General features: G+C 36.7%; 1 protein-coding gene across 1 annotated transcript; it reads left to right on the plus strand.

Moving 5' to 3' along the window:
- Positions 1–258: 258 nt before the first annotated feature.
- PBLD (phenazine biosynthesis-like protein domain containing) lies at positions 259–17,105 on the plus strand. Its single transcript, XM_009893957.1, has 9 exons — positions 259–454; positions 2,815–2,914; positions 6,385–6,483; positions 7,044–7,153; positions 7,324–7,353; positions 7,868–7,956; positions 9,140–9,318; positions 11,095–11,157; positions 16,718–17,105. The coding sequence occupies exons 1-9, from the start codon at positions 371–373 to the stop codon at positions 16,828–16,830; spliced, it is 867 nt and encodes a 288-aa protein (XP_009892259.1). The 5' UTR covers positions 259–370; the 3' UTR covers positions 16,831–17,105.
- The last annotated feature ends 1 nt before the right edge of the window (position 17,106 follows it).

Consider the following 17,106-nt stretch of genomic DNA (forward strand, 5'->3'; position numbering starts at 1 on the left):
GGCAGGCCCGGAGGTGGTGGCGGGGAGCGACTTCGCACAGCTCCTGCCTTCGTACGTGCCTCAGCGGGGGACAGGCGGGGCCGGGCGCTGTGGTGGAAGGGCCTCCAGAGAGTTCTGGAGCTGGTAGCAAGCGATATAAAGGAGAAGTTAAAATCCGTGTTAAAGTAAATCTGAAACTATTGGTGCTGGGGGTGTGGAAGGGGGGCTCGCGTCCATGTACGTCCTCTCGGAAGTGACGGGGTGGGGGGGCTGGTGGCTCCTCCTGCCGTTAGGGAAACATTAACCTGGGGTTCTGCTATCCTTTGGGGGTAAAACAGGTCAGAAAGTACCTTGCAGAAAAGAGCTTAGGACTGAATAGGCGCAAACGACAATGCAAATTCCCATTTTTACGGTCGATGCGTTTACAAACCGGCCATTTTCTGGAAATCCTGCTGCAGTTTGTCTGCTTGAAAATGTAAGTTAAAAAAAAAATAACCGTTTTATGAGGGACTGCGATGGCATTTACCGTTCTGTACTTGACCTGAGCACTCGGTGCTGCATTAGACTTTGCTTCCTTTACTCAGGAGTTCTGCTTGCAAGCGTTGTTTGCTGTTGCTCCAGAATACAGAGAAAATAGCACAGGTGTACTCTTCTCTTCCTTCAGAATGATTTCATACAAGACATGCTTTGTATGTTTTGTGGTGGTTTTTTTTTTTTTTTTCTTAAAGGAATATACTTTTCTTAAAGGAATATATATCTTAAAGGTTTTATTCTGATTTGTCAAAAAGAAATGACTTAATTTCAAGGGATTCAGAATGAAATCTCTGAAAGGAAATGCAATAACAGAATCAGTACTGATTTTTTTAATAAAACTGGGGTTTAGTTTTGGTGTGGTTTTTTTCTCCCTTTTTTCCTTTTCTTTAATTTTTTTCTCTTTCTATGGAAGGAAAGAGGGGGAGTATAAACCTGAATCTGAGTCTTCCACTGTTCATGTCTCAGATTCAGCTTTTGCCACGTTTAGACAGCCAGTTTTTATTACTTCAACGTTACGTGGTAGTTTTAGTGCAATTGGCAGCAGTCCTCCTCATCAAGGTGTTCTTGAACAGTTGGTACTAACTGGGACACTTGACAATTTCTACCAAAAACTGTTTATTAAAGTGGATTAGAAAGGTATAGGCCTTATATTATTTATATAATGACATCTGAGGAAAATTGTAAGTATGAAAATATATGTAGAGCAGTCAATGGCAATAGTTTGCACAGACAATAAGAAACCTTTCTAAATGTTCCTAAGCCTATCCAGCTCTTGTACAATATAGCCTACTTACAGGTCAGCTAAAGTTATGATTGAGAACATCTCACTGCAGAGGTATTTTTGGCCCCCTAAAATTTAAATGCTCACTCTCAGAATCAATTTACTTTAAAACTATGCGCCTCTAATGACATTTTTATATTAATTTTACTCCATTGCATTCATGTATTGTGAGGGCAACTTATTTGCATGTTGCCTTTGGATTGATGAGATTTGAAAAGTTTTTTTCTCCAGTACCTGGGGCTAGAGGCTTTAGTGTCAAATTTAAAGATGAGATTCAGTTAAAGCTGGGATTATAATTTATAATTTTATTCTAAGATCCAGGAAAGTATGGTGCAGCTAGCAACAATATTTCTGTTCTCCGTTCCCTTCAGAGTCTCAGCAGATGCTTTACAAAAAGTAAATGGGAGCAATGCAAGAATGGCAAAACAAGCCCTTTCTGTGTTTCAGAAGTGCCACAGGATGGCAGTATTTCAATAAAGTTCTATTATATTTAATAACATTTTGATTGGTCTTTGTTCTGGTTTAGTATCTTTAGAGTAATTGGCAGTCAGAAATATTTTGCTTGAATAAAGGAGAGGTGCTCATTATTGTAAAAAGTAAGAATGTTGTTTCACTGTATAGAATTCACTCTGCAAGTACAGGTCTATGATACGCATCAGTAATTGTATCATAGCTGTAGTATGGGGTCATTGGCTGAAAAGGATTAAAGTTATTAAGGGAAATAAGTAAAGTTAGCAGGGCAAATTTTTATCTGTCAGAGGGTGAACGTGGCTAGGTCCTCTCAGTACTTTGTTTCATTTGTGTTTCAATATTTTAAAGACCAGATTCTCAAACCTGGCCAGTCAGCACAATTGTGGGGAGAGGGCAATGGAACAAGGGTGAAGTAGAATTTTATACAATCACTACAACTCATGTATCCTGGGGTCAACGTTCAGTGGTTTAAATCTGCAGGCAGTTAGAGCAGAATGTGGTAAGCTCCAGCTTTTTCAGTTTATCTCCTCTTAGTTTCTGTTGACTTACCATATTGTTCCCGTTGTTCAAAGAGTAGTATCAAGGGTAGAGCCATAAGCACTGATCAGCCATCTTGGCCATTGCCCTAGCCATTACTATGCACCTCTTGCTGGCACGGATTTTTCAGAGTTCTAATAAGAGAGTTATAGTTATTTTTAGATTGTGTTAATAATGACTTCTCAGTGGGACTTTAATCTTGAATTTAAAAAAAGATTTGTGTTCAAGGAAAGACTGAGTTTAGATTTTTTGGTGAGTTTATTTTCCACGTATTCCAAGAATTTCTAAACTAATAGGACAGATACTAGAAATGCACATATATTACAGTGATTAAACTAGTTATCCCATTTTATGCTTAAAGTTTTTTTTACTCTCAGAAAGTATTTTGAACTAAAAGATGTGAAGCTATGTTTTATTATAATAGAAAATGAAATTACTGTATTTATTTGACAGAAAGTTTGATTCTGTGTTTTGTGGCCTGCTTTTCATTGGATTTGTTGTTTCATCATTAGGACTTGGATGAAGATTTGCACCAAAAAATTGCAAGAGAAATGAACCTTTCGGAAACAGCTTTCATCAGAAAACTGCGACCTGGAGATGACTTCACCAAAAGTAAGCAGTTCTGTTTATCTGCCAAAATCTGATACAAAGGAATAGGAAGACATTGTGGGTACATGTATAAGGAATGGTACTAAGACAGCCAAAGCAAAATCTTGGAGTTGTAATGTCTCTTACTTAAGATAATAATAAACCTTTTGCACATGGATTCTTTAAAGTATTTGCGCTGCATATCAAATTAATTTTACAATACACAAACATTTATTATTCATAAATCAGACTATTTGTTTTAGTGCCTTTTATTAAATAAGCAAGTTGTATGTAGAAAATCTCCTAAAAATGCTATGCAAAGATCCTGCAATTATTACTTCTATTACTACTAATAATCTCCTGAGATAATTTCTTATTATACAAGCAGAAGAATAGAGATGGAACTTGCTTATTCTATACGCACAAGACTGCAAAGTGTGTAGAATCTGGCCTGGCTATTCAGGAAATCATCACTGGGGTAACCGTAAGCTATTATTTGAGTTTGTCACAAGATCTCATAAGCTATCTGTGGACCCAGTACTGGAAAATACAAGTTTCCAACAAAACTGGGAAATCTGAAGTTGCCCAAAACAAACACATTACACTGCTCATTTGATTGGTTTGAGTGAAGGGACTTCACTGGTGTTCTTTGGTAGTGCGTGTATGTTAGATGGGAGAGGAAACGGAGAGACACTAGAGAAGACAGAAAATACCACGCAAATACAGAGTCTTGTCAAAATTGCTTTGTGAATTAGTTTTCAGCTGAATCAGTTTGCTGAATCTGTTCTCTTTGCTGTTGTGTGGTGGCATTAGCCAAGGGGCTGGAACCCCACTCCTGGAGTTAGATTCCAGGTTAAGGTATCATGTCAGCATGCCCTTGCTTTGGTACAACATAGTGGAAGAGAGAGAGAAACAGCTTTGGGGTTGTTGGTTGTGTGAAAGAGGCCCTAGAACCGTATGCAAAGAAACTGGTCTTTATCCTTTGGTTGGTTGTTCAGGGAGTGGGATTTTGTACGGTCTCTAATTAAGAGTATTTTCTTCAAGTAGTAACTATCATTGCTTACTCCTATTGTCAATAAATTGGAGGTTTTTTTAGGGTTGCACTAATTGCTTGAATCAAGAAGTGATAATACTTTTCATTTTTCATGTTAACATTTTTCATGTTAACACCTTGCCAATATGTTTAATACATTTATTTATTTTCAAATCATCCATATCCAACAGTATCTAAAATGCCAGCTTCTTTCTCATTAAAGTGCGTTTGGTATTAATGGGACTAGAGTTTGTGACAGCAGACCCACACAGCTGCAGAAGAGGTACACAAGTTTTTCGAAGGAATTTAGTCACTGAGCTACCTCAGAATGTGTGTATTGAGGGGTGGTGGGAGGGAGAGGAGACCAGGAACTTCAGAATGTCATTTCTGAGACTATCATCTGCTTCTGGAACATTAATTGGTGTAGTGAGGGCCCCTGGACAGAGAGAATGTTTTGCTGGAGTACGAGTTTGTGATCGGTGCGTTTCATTTAATTTTAAAGATCTACATTATTTTAGGGATACCTTGATTTATGAGAGTATAAAATGTTTTCTCAGTCCGAGTACAGCTGTACGTCTCAAGCATCCACTCCATTTCCTCCTGCTTTCAGCCACAATTTCCACTTGGGGGAGTGCCGTAACACCACAGGGCAGGCTTGCAGCTGGGTTCTGGGTCTGCCCTGTCTCAGAGCACTTCTCTGCCATACCCTTTAGTTTCATCCACTAGGTTTTGTTGGGATTCTATTTGTTTTCATTAGATAGGGGACTGTGACTTCCATGCACTGATTTTTCACAGGGGCAAGGACAAGACTTGTTTGTTGGTTTTAAAACAAATATTGTTTGTTTCTTTTGTACCTTTTAGCTGTGTTCGTATGGTAATTATTCACTTGAGACATATTTTCATAAGCATTATCTTAAATGACATAGTGCAAGAACTCTGCAAAAGCTACAGGAAACCAAGTATAGTGCACTTGGCTTCCAATTTTTTTAAACAACAAATAGACATATGATTTCCAGTGAAATGAAGGGTTAGTGTACATTAGAGGCTTTTGCCAGACTTGGCTGGTGGTTTAAGCACAATAATTTGTAACTGACCTAGCTCTGATACACGTTCTACTATACCAAAAAACCTAGCTTTAACCCCTAGAGTGTACCCTAGCCTGCAGTGTGTAGACATTGTGACTGTGACTTTGTAGAATTCCATAATACACAGGGACACAGAGGCTTTATCTTCTAAATTCTCTACTTCATTAGAGGTTACCAAATACCCCCAAAATCACCACTAGCAAGTATCCCTGTGATTAATAAAGTGAACATATATATCTCTCTCAAGCTATTACAAATTATTATCAATGATCAATAGTATAGCAGGAATCAATAATAGCAGCAAGAAGTATATATATAGTATTACAGGTTACTACAAACTTCTTATTAGTCAATAATCAAACTTATCAATAATATAACAGCAGATGCTGTTGCATATAAGCAGGTTGCTTATATGTATGTATATGATACCAAGCACATTAAATAGATTCCAGGGGGAAGACAAGCGGTTCCCAGAGGGGCCCCAACCGTCCCAGAAGTGGGAGAACAAACCAAACCAAGCCCAGAAGTGGGCCCAGAGGGGGACCAGTAAAATAACAGTCTCACTTCAAAGATGATCTGTGTCATGGAGTTTGGAGTCAGCCACATGTCCCCAGCAAGGTCTGTGATCTCGTAGGAAGTTTATGCAGACCTGTTTAGGAAAAGAAAAAAATATATGCAGCACAGAAAGTTCTTGGAGAAAGAAGCTCCGTTTTGAGTAAAAATTAAATTATTTTTATGTCATAGAGACATAAGAGAATGTAGGACATCACCACTTCAAGAAGCCAATAGATGCTGTTAATCTCTGTTTTTCACCTGGAACAGCCAATAGATGATGATATTTTCTATTCTTTCAGACCAATTTTTATTTTTCCAGACTGTTCCAGTTCTTTCAGTTAGAACAGTCAATGGTGGTTAATGATTCTTACTTTCTCAGGATGTTTTCCCCCTTTTCCGGACTTTTTTTTCACCTTCTCAGATGATAAGTTGCTGTTACAGTTTGTTGGTTTTGTGCTTTCTGATGATATCTCATCATGTGTCTGGTTCCTAATTACCCAGCAGCACTTCAACGGTGCCAGCTGTGCTGTTGCTTCTGGTTCCCAAGCCTGCGAGCATTCCTACTCTGCAGCTCCTTTGCTCTTGTAACAAAGTACCTTTCCTCCATTAGTAGTAGACTGCTGTTATTGACCTGACTGAAAAGCAATATCTATTCCAAAAATCAGTACAAAATAGGTTCCTAAAAGGGTGTTTAAGACCAACACCGACTATAACATGCATTTTGATTAACTGAAATGTCATCACTCTGTATAAAGTTTTGAGGTAAATTGAAGAACTAGACTTCTTCCACTTAATAACGCTAAATAAACTTTATTTTCAAGGTTCCTGCTTTGGACTCAGATGGTTCACCCCAGCCAATGAAGTTCCTCTCTGTGGTCATGCTACACTTGCAGCATCTGCTGTGTTGTTTCATGTACAAAGTATGTTTACAAGCTATTTATTACTATAACTTTTTAGGAAATTTACTTCTAATTAAGAAGATCTCTATTTTCTTACAACAAAGGCAATTAAATATTCAGAACATTTAAAGAACGCATATGGAAATACCTTAAGTATTGTCTTTTACAACTGCTCTGTAATTGCAAGGTTGTAGTCTGATGCCTGCACTGGGATTCCGATGCCCTAGTATTACTCTTATTTAAGAACAGTGCTAAATATGCAGATGTCACCAGGGAGAGGAATAGTAGAATTTGATAAATAGAGAATGAATAGGAAATTTAACCAAATTCTGTTAAAAGGAAATTCCCATTCATTCTAGGAATGTGCAGGAAAGATTCACCGGCAATTGCTGTGTTTATTAGCCTCAGGGGATTATTTATTGAGTTAGTTGGAAATTTTGTCTCAGAATACAGGTTTACTATAGTTATTGTATTTCAGCTGCATGACTGACTTTTTCTGAATATTCTGAGCTACTCTAAGAGCTATAATAATTTAGATTCAAATTCTTACGTTTGATAATGTTGCAATGTTCTCTCTCTAGAAAACACAAATTCAGTTCTCACATTTGTGACACTGAGTGGGGAATTAAAAGCCAGACAAGTGGAAGATCATATTGTCCTGGACTTACCACTTTACTTAACCTACCCACAGGTCAGTCAAAATTTTACTCGTTAAAGGTTTTCAAGGAAACTATGTCTTTATATTTGTATGTATATCTAAGTATACCTGTATATCTCTAGGTGGGTAGATACATACATATATATATATATATATATGTCCTATTTTTCACAGAGTGGTTTTGTTGTGTTTTTTTTCTTCAGGTACTTCAGGAAGTAGAAGAGTTAATAAAGGTAAAAAAAGAATCTATATGTCGTCTTAGAAGCACATTTATAATACCTATACCTATTTTTATACATGAAAATGGCTGAAAAGTGGCAACATGGCTTTGCTTGATGTACTCCTTGTAACACTTAACCGTGAAGGTCTGAGTCGTGCACCTCAGGAAACGGAGTTCTCCAAAATGGTGGAGTTGAACTTTTGTCTCCTGCCACCATTGACTGGAGTATCGGTGTTTGTTTCAGTGCATTTTCAGCCTATTGTATGCATATGAGGGCAGTCTAGTGTCTGCCCTCATCTAGGTCCCTGAATTTCTTTCCAAGTTGACATACAGAGCTCTCAGTGCATGCCAAATCCATTCATGCACTTAGTGCATTTACTTTTCTTGATTGCATGTACTTGAGGGCTGCATGAAAGACCTTGCATAAGCCCTGTTCTAGCAGGAAATTTGTTTGACAAAAATGTTAAGAAAATAGTATTTCACATACAAATGATGTTTTTCTTTGTCTTCTTTAACTTTCCCACCAGACAGCTGTTGGTGACATGATTGTTCAAGATCTCCGTTACTCTCCTGACACAAAGAAACTCTTAGTCCGTCTCAGTGATGCTTATGAAAGGTGTCTTAAACTTTTTTTTTTTAATCAAGTGTGCAGAAACTGAGTCTGCTTGTTTAGCCTTTATGCCTTACATACTATCCTTTTTTATCTAGTTTTCAAACGGGTGGAAATTAAAAGCTCTAATTGAAATTCCTGTATTACATAGTTATTTTATCTTCTCATGTGAGTTTATTGAACATGCAAAGCTACGTAAAATCAATCTGAAATCTGTTTCCAAGAAGAGGAGGTGTAGGAAACAGTTCTAACGATGGTGTATTTTCCCTGTCCCTCTGAGGGAAAAAAAAAAAAAAAAAAAAAAAAGATTCAGTGACCAAGCAGGAAATTAGGATTCAGTGACCAAGCAGGAAATTAGGAGTCTTGCTTCTCAAATGAAGAAGTAATAGTTGCATAGCTTAGTGAGACAGGGCACTTTGCCAGAATGCCGTGGATTATTGTTCCCATTTGACTGTAATCTTCTTACAAGTACTTAACAGCATCATAAGTAGCTTTATAGAGGAATTTCCAGTTCAAATTATTTAAAAGCATTTGTTAATCTCAGAGAGCTGAATTTCATTGTTAAGTCAAGTATGATTTGGATATATATTGCTGAAACACAAATTCTTTAATCAGGCCAAACGACTATTATTTTTACTTGAAGTTTGGCCTGACTAATGTTTATGGATTGGGCTAGTGGGGAGATAGAAATATTCTCAGCTGACTGTTTTCAGACTTTATCTTGTGGGGATGTGTCTGCAACTTCACAGACTTGAGACTGTTGTAGTGTGCTTTAGAATCCAGTGAAGGTCTGAATGGTGTTAGTTGTTTGCTTATTCTGAAAGGAGGTGGAGTCCTTATTCTTTGCATTCTGTAGTGATGAAGTATTTCTTTCAATAATTAAAATGTTGAAACAGAAGTGTTTACTTTTGTAGCTAACGTTCCAGGATGCTCTGTTTTCAGAAATAAATAGGAAATGCATGGATGAGCTCTTTTCTATGCTCACTCGGAGTGTATTATACTCAGGGTAGTCTTCCGTCAAATGCCACCAGGAGGACAATGCTAGGAATCTCGTTTCCTCCTAACATTTAACCATGGCTGTTTTGGGATTGTAGAGAAGATGATTTTGTAGATTTCTGTTTCTTTTCAGTGCTTAAATTAATGTAAAATGAAGAATATGGGCTATTAAAAATCTATAATTATATTCTAGGTCTGTGCTGGAAGAACTGCAAGTGAATGCACAACGCTTTTTGTCAGCTGAAAAGACAGGAAAGGTGAAAGGACTCATACTCACTCTTAAGGGAAATTCCAGTGGAACACATAAAGGCCCTGATTTTTACTCCAGATACTTTGCACCTTGGTATGGAGTTCTGGAAGACCCTGTTACAGGTATGCTTTTTTGTGATAAGCAACTCTTACTCTTGTTTCAGTTCAATTAAAAGTTTCGTATTAAACTTCATGAATCTGTTTTTGTACTTTGGAGTCTTTTTACAAATTACTGTTTTATACGGACAGCAGGAGTGTGCTCATTAAACTGAAAAATTTCATGACTGATGCCAACTCATTCAGAAAAAATCAGCTGCTTGCTGTCATCAGGCCAGATATTCCTGTGTCTTTTTTAGATATTTTCCCTGGAGTATTCCAATTAGAGAAAAGCACGAGTCTGGTTTGGTATTGAATGAGTATTGCAGTACAAGTTCATATCCACTTCTATTGATATTCTCTTTTTTGGTTTTTTTGAGCTTCAGCTGAGATGTCCTCTAGTTTCATGACACTGATTGTGGATATTCTCAGGCCTGTGAATAATATGAACTCCCCTAGTTCTGTATTTAGGGGCAGGAAGGCTAGTTCTCTGCCCATTCCTTTGATGTTCCTCTCAGTAGTGTGATGGTGATTGCTGCAGAATGATGTTATTTGCTTACATACCAATTAATCACAGGTTAATTATTAGTCAGTTGAGAACTTAGTCAAAAATGCTCATTAAATGTTCTGCTAAATAAAGAGAAAACTTTCTTGGAATACTGCTAGTTATTCAGCAGTACTAGCAGAAAGAAAGGCTTACAAAGAAATATAAGCCATGTATTTCAGTTATTTTTTAAGCTTTCAGTCCTGCTTTCCTGATAAAGCAGGGGACAGAGTATGGTAGACATATCTAATCCCAGAACTCATTTCTTGGGATTTCTGGGAAGACTAGTATTGATACATAGGAAAAGCTAGAAGTTTCCAGAATCTCTGAGACTTTTCTAGGCTTGTTATAGCTCACTGTTGCTTGTCTTCCATCTTTGTGTCCTTTCTTTTGTAGAAATCTTTTTATTGTGTTGCTGAAGTATACTTTTAACAGTATTATGAATTTGTATTATGTTTCTTTTGTAAGGATTTCTTAATAATGCTACATGTCCTGGTGTCTTTGAGCCCTTACAATTATAGTTACTTTAGGGTAGGGTTTCCAGCAGAGTGTCTTTGCCCCTAGCTGCTTATGTAGACTGAAGCAGCATTTCTAGCTATGAATCTGAGAAATCATTCTACGTTTTTATGCCATCTGCCGGTCAGGAAACAAGTCTTTTACCTTTCAGAAGCTGTAGTGTGACTTTAAAGATCTCATCCTGATACTTACCAGCATTCAACACTGAAAAAAACCTTAGGTTTTATTGTGAAAACTGTTAGAAAAAATCTTTTGTTTTACACAGTGACTTCTATCCACCTGTTCCTACTCTTCAAAAAAATCCAAAAGCCTGTTCAGATTTTTGATGGGTAGCTGTTCCTGTTTCATTAAATAACATCATGTTTATATGAATAATATTTTGAATTTAATATTTTCAGATTCTGTTACTAGGAAACTTCACTTTTGGGGAGCAAATGAGTACCTTGGCTTAAGTATTTGAATTGCTACTGTTTGTTATTCCTACCAATTGTGGCTAATAGTGAAGCCCTCATCTAGGCAAAATTTCCATTGAACCCAGAAGATGAGGAAGTAATACTGCTTTATCGCAAATAAATGAAATGTTAAAGCCTTAAGTTCCGTCTGCGGTGCGAACTCTTAGGTGTTTTTGCCCTAGACATGCGTGGCACTGGATTTGCGTATGGCATTTACATTTTGAATGTGCTTGTTCTGTAAAGTAGTGATTCTAATTTAATTCTGTACTTTGTTTTCCAATTTCATTTAAGGATCTGCCCATGCTGTTTTAAGCAGCTACTGGTCAGAGCAGCTGGGGAAGAAAGAAATGCTTGGTAAGAGAAATTGTTTTCTTGCAAAGCTGCCCATTTATGGAAAAGCTACTCACTAAAAAAGAAAAAGTCATATGATTATTAAAATCCAAACTGTAGCAGTAATTCCCTATACATTTTCTCAATATTAATATAATACTATGTAATATTTTGTGTGTGAGGTAATCTTTAAGAAATTGCCTTCTTTCCTGCCTGCTAACATGACACATCATGCCTGCAGGGAGTTTGAAGTCTCAGTTTCTGGATCGTAACTCTCTGCGTTTAGTTTTTGATCTCAGCTTTTGTAATTCAGTTCTCATGACCTTTCATCATAACTGAAGCTTGGTGAACTTCAGGTGGTGTTGTTTTTCTGGTTTGATTAAATTTTACTTTACTTCTTGGTGTTTGTGGCTTGCACTTTGGGTACCAGGAAAGGTATTGGTATTTTCACTCACAATGTGTACTTTTCGGTACAATTGGGACAGTGTTTTCCTTTCCCCTCATGAATGTTAATATGAGATTGAAAAAAGTCATATGGTTTCTGCCTGCTTTTGGATTTTACTTGAGAATCACTTCAGGTTAATCCCACAGTGTTTTCTTTAGGAAACTTAGGGTTTAGAATAACTAGTGTTATTATAGCTAACGAGAAGAGATGATGTATTTTTAACATTTAGATTCTACTTACAGAATGTGCTTTATGGTACAGTTTTTTCTGGTTTCTGTTACATCTGTGTATTTAGGTATGAAGATCAGTTTTTCTCAGGATGATGATCTTTTACACAGTAGCAAGGAAGGATATAAGAAAGAATAGTCACTTACATTACAAGAACAGAAAGAATGTGACTGACATTAAAAATATAAAGATGAGGACAAGATACATGGGCATTGGCAAATTGTATTTGTTTGTAATTTATTTGCAGTCTTACTTTTAAATGATTAAGCCTTGAAGGCATTTGAGATGACTGGACCTCTGAAGTCAAAGAGCAGATTTATTGGTAATTTTTCAATCAATGAGATATGCTTATTTGATCACATATTTGTTGCTAAGCAAGAAACTGAAGAACTTGGTGGAAAAAAACCAAAAGAAACTGTTAATACATGACAGCACTAGATAAAGAGGCATTGGGTGTCGGTATACTTCTCATGTTTCTAGTGCTTTGCCAGAGAATGGAAGAACAGCAGAAGCAATCCAAAATACCCTAGTCCCTATCTGGTTCCCTAAGAGGGGGCAGGGGATGAGAATTCTTCCGTGCACCTGACAACAATTAAGTCTTTGGTAGAAGACTTAATTAGAACAGAGATTGGATCCTTGATCTAATACTGTTGATTGTCTGTAAAAGTAAACACTTTTCCAAACAAACAGCTACCTCAAATGTGAGCCTTCCTATATTTGGTCAAATGAATCTCAAAATGGATTTTCATGAAAATGAAAAGCTCTTCAAAGGGTCTGTTTGCGCTGCATAGCTCAGTACGGTAATCCATAATGACTAAGACCTTCTCCATCATTAATTGAAAGAAAGTTTGACATTCTGTTCCAAAGATCTCATATTTGCATTTACATCACACAAGTCTGTGATAGTTTCCATAATGTTGGGGGAAAAAATCCCAATATATTTTCTGAAGAGTAGAAATTGTCTTTGGTAATACATCCTTAGGGACTAACTATTTCTCAGAAGATTTTGACATTTTCGGATGGTAATGTGGAATTTAAAACTCTTCCATGCCATCTATAGACACTGCATCTTTAAGTAATCAAACAGACAGGAATTCTGTTTTGCATTTTCATGTATTTTGTATGTACTGTGCCATTTCCTCTTTTAGAGAAACCATCTCAAGCAGCAAAGGCAATTGATACTGTAATCAGCTTCGGTAATGTGTTTAGCATCAAAACAAGTCCTATCTGCCCACAAGATAGATCTTTATTTATTTATTTATTTCATATTTCATGCATATGTGTCCTCAAACTACTTTTGTGGTAGAAATCATACAAAACAGATTTAAAGAGAACGAGTTCATTTGACATCTGATCAACATGTTGTCTCTATGTGTGTTTATGAGAAATAAGTCTTCCTTACAAGCATGTGACGGAGGAATATCAGTTAGTACTGGGGTGAATTCTATTACTAATAAGATTATTTGGAAAAAATGGCTGGCAATCAAGAAGATTCCGTATCACCTAAGATTAATAAATAAGAGCATCTTTTGACTTTTTAGAAACCTTTGCGGTAGCGTCTGTAATATCCGACACCTTTTATTGCAAGAATAAAGGAATGTTTTCTTCCATAAAATGAAAGTTCTGTTAGTTCCAAAATAGATCAGATATAAAATAATATAAAAACGAGGAACATTAAATCCATTGTCAGATCTCTCTGGGTATTGTGACCTCTAGGAGGAGGTCAGCTGCATCTCTGCTGAAGTATCAGACGTAATTTCCTGTGTTTGGGTTCTCTTCCTACTTTTATTAGACCAAATTGTCAAACAATAGCCACCCCCATCAACTACAAAGAGAATTTTCCAGTCTTTTTACAAGGTGAAATACGTTATGATCTTTCTTGAAACCATGTACATATCCTTGAATTGAAGCTGAGTGTTAAATCAGAGTTCAGTATCAGTTGCATTTTTTTATTTGAAGAATCTCTGCAATATATAAGAAGTTATAATCTCTTATATCAGATGTATAGACTTTCGTAATTGCTAATGAATGCATTATTTAGCAACTGTCTCTGTATCCAGCCCTTCATAGTTTTCACATTTCTAAGATAACATTTATAAGCATGCATAAGGAACTAGATATAACCAAACAAATTATAGAGGACTTTCCAAATTATTGTGAAGAGAAGGGGCTTTATCCAGCTCAATTTTTAATCTCGGCTGAAGCTAGAGGGATCTTTCAATACCTGTTTACTTCAGACGACTGTATTAATTTGTGGGGAAATTTTGGTTCTTGTTACTGCTTTTAACTTCCCTGATTCCTTCCCAGTACAGAACAGGTTTATAGCATTTGAGGTGTTGTGTTTGGCAACCATAAGCCAAACCTTACTTTGATAACTATAAGATCATACTTTCACAACTTTTGACAGGATTTCTTTCAGTACAAAGTCTGTCCCATCTTCTAACTTTTCAGTCTCCTCACTTTTTTTTGGTTTGTTTCTGTGAAGGATTTGCTTTATTCAGGTAGAATAAATCTACTTGTATTTAAGTTTTTGCTAATTGTAATTCACATGAAGTGGAGAGTTTTGCAGAATTGTACTTGCAGCTTTCATCGTTCCCAGGTAACCTCAATGTAAAGATTGACCACATGAGATTTTTATAAAAAAGTTAACATCTCTGCCAAAGGAGAGGTGTTTCACTCCATCAGTCACCAGATTTACCCACCTTCTTTCGTAGAATAAAAACAAGTCTTGGAGGTCTTAACTTTGTTCAGTTAAGGAACAAGTGCTTCTTTCACAGTCCTTTTATAGGGTTTAGAAATTCGACCAAAATAATGGTGGTTTTTAAAAATAAATAATTTTACAAGAGTTGCACTTGTTCCTGAATTGATGTCATTATAACATCATGAAGAAAATCCGCTACTCCTCAAATCCTGTAAGCAGTGGTCATTTGGATACATCTAGGCTGCCAAGAAGCTCCTCAAAATAACAGGATACTATTAGTGCAAGACCACTGGCCACCTTGTGAATGCAGTGGTGAATGATTCTGTGATATCAGCATGCTCAATCTCACAATCTTTGTATGTACTCTTAAACTTTCCTCTGTCTCAGGTTCTACAGATCAGAATGTACGTATTTGTTTTTATACAAAATGTGTATAAAATGTACATGTAGTATGAGATATCACTAGTAAATCCAGACATGGGATGGATGTGCAACAGCTTTGTGATCCAAAAGACGAGTGCACATCAGAGGTGCTTGAATGTCTCTGGGGACATTGCTATTAAATGAAATCCTCTAGTTATTGAAATGTTCCGTGCAGACATAGTGTGAAGTAGCAGTGCTTCTGTGTGAGAGAAAGAAAAGATCGAGTATTATTTTCACATAAACTTGGGTAAAATTTTCTTTTGTGTGTCATTTTTTTCCTTCTTCTACTTTGGAAGTGTCTTTAAAAATAAAATAAAATGGACGAGTATCAAATCAGTCTCAGTAATCCTGCCATGAAACAGGCAGCACTGGTTCCATGTTTAAAGAAAGAAAAAAACAAAAAACAACCAGCCTCTGAAGGTTTGAAATAATTAATCTCTTTTATTTGAGTCTGCTATCATGAGGGAGTGAGAGAGTTTAGATGTGAATTAGTATTTTGTATACTGTTGCCACTTGGCAATAGTAATTGATCAACTTTATCATGGTCTGGATCTTTAAGTATCCAAAATACTCCAGTTGAAGGCATTACTCCATACATAAATGTCGTTTGGACAAGTTAAAAACAATAATTGGTAGTTCTATAAATATAAGAGATCAAAGTATCTATATCAGTCTTTCTGTAGCTCCTGTTTCCACTGTTTTGGAGTGTTTGCTTTGTCTGAGAATCTAATATCCTGTTACAAGGAAGAGGTTTCTTGTCAGCTGTAGCTGAGAAGTTGTTTTAAGGTGTACAGTATATATGCCATCTGTTAGAGGTCCTGTGCTCTGTTTGGATGTGAATACAATCTCTACCCAATTTACAAATTGTGGGTTTGTGAAGAAAAACATGCCCTTTGGCTTTGAACAACTTTTGGAGTAGCTGGAAATTCAGTGAGTAAGGAGACTGCAAACGTTAATGTCTCATCATCCATTTACAGCCTTTTATGAAAACAGCACTATGTGAAACTCAAACCTTTGCTAAATGCCATGTGAACCAGACCCATTTTCTGCAACTAAAATTGGGCTACTGAAACAAGCCTACAGACTCAACATGCTAAGTGACCATTATCCTCCCACCTGTATATGACTAAACAGTTTAGGCAAAAGTTTATTTTTGTAATTATTTACAAGTGGAAGGCTATTTCTACTTAAACTTTATTCAGCTTTATTAAACGGTAATGTTCAGGATTACGTGAATAGGTATCTGTTCCTGTCTATATAAGAATTTGGTCCCAGGTTGTGACAGCTGAAGCAGCGTCTATGTTTCTTTGAAGACTTTTTCCACTGGCTGCTTGAGATTTTTTTACCCATTAGCTAAACACATTCTTCACATGTAGTATTAGACGTTCACTTTACAACTGGTAAAGTGGTTCTTCATTCTTATGCAGATAATACTTGGTGTTCTTCCTTCTGACCTACAGAAAGTGCCTATCCCATCAATGGGATAATTCAAGACTTCTTTAGATATAGAGAGGAAACCTGCTTGGCTACGTCACAGCAAACTAACCTTCACTACTTGTATTAACTGGCATCTTTGTCAGACTCAATAGACAAGTTCTGTTCTGAGATACACCCTCAGCTAATCTTTATCCGTAAAGAGAATTCATCCAGGCTGTACCTGGAACAGTGCTTGCCCTGGTGCTGCTTGCTTTCTGGAGACAGGCATAATTTCCCTGAGTTTTCATGGATTTAAAAATAATTTGTGGTAGATACTGGCTTTTTAACTGTGGATTCTTGTTTCCATTTAGCTTTTCAATGTTCCCGCCGTGGAGGAGAGTTGAAGATTTCACTGCGTAATGATGGAAGAGTTGACATTGCGGGGCAAATTGCTATTGTACTAAAAGGAAACCTGACATTCTGAAGAAATTGACACTAACAATTTCATCTCCCACACCTTCAAATTATTCATATTATGTTGATTATCTCTTAGCTCTAGGCAGTGAATCACCACTGTCTTCACAAGTCTTTGATTACTTATTGTCCATTTAAAAAAATCGCTTGAAAATGCTCATTTCTGATCTTCAAGATCCTTGGTATTGTTTTCTTCACTTTCATCTTGGCACTTCATATGTACACTGACCTAAGAAACTGTTGAAGGACAGATATCTTGTTTTTCTGCTTTTAAATGGTTCTTTTC

Source organism: Charadrius vociferus, unplaced genomic scaffold (genome assembly GCF_000708025.1).
Source record: "Charadrius vociferus isolate BGI_N301 unplaced genomic scaffold, ASM70802v2 scaffold611, whole genome shotgun sequence".
Taxonomy (NCBI): Eukaryota; Metazoa; Chordata; class Aves; order Charadriiformes; family Charadriidae; genus Charadrius; species Charadrius vociferus.

Bases quoted from the DNA above. Each gene is read 5' to 3' on its own strand.
- PBLD (XM_009893957.1), top strand. From the start codon at position 371: ATGCAAATTCCCATTTTTACGGTCGATGCGTTTACAAACCGGCCATTT. The intron at 7,957-9,139 runs GTGTCTTAAACT...ATTATATTCTAG, and splicing joins CTCAGTGATGCTTATGAAAG to GTCTGTGCTGGAAGAACTGC. The intron at 9,319-11,094 runs GTATGCTTTTTT...ATTTCATTTAAG, and splicing joins TCTGGAAGACCCTGTTACAG to GATCTGCCCATGCTGTTTTA.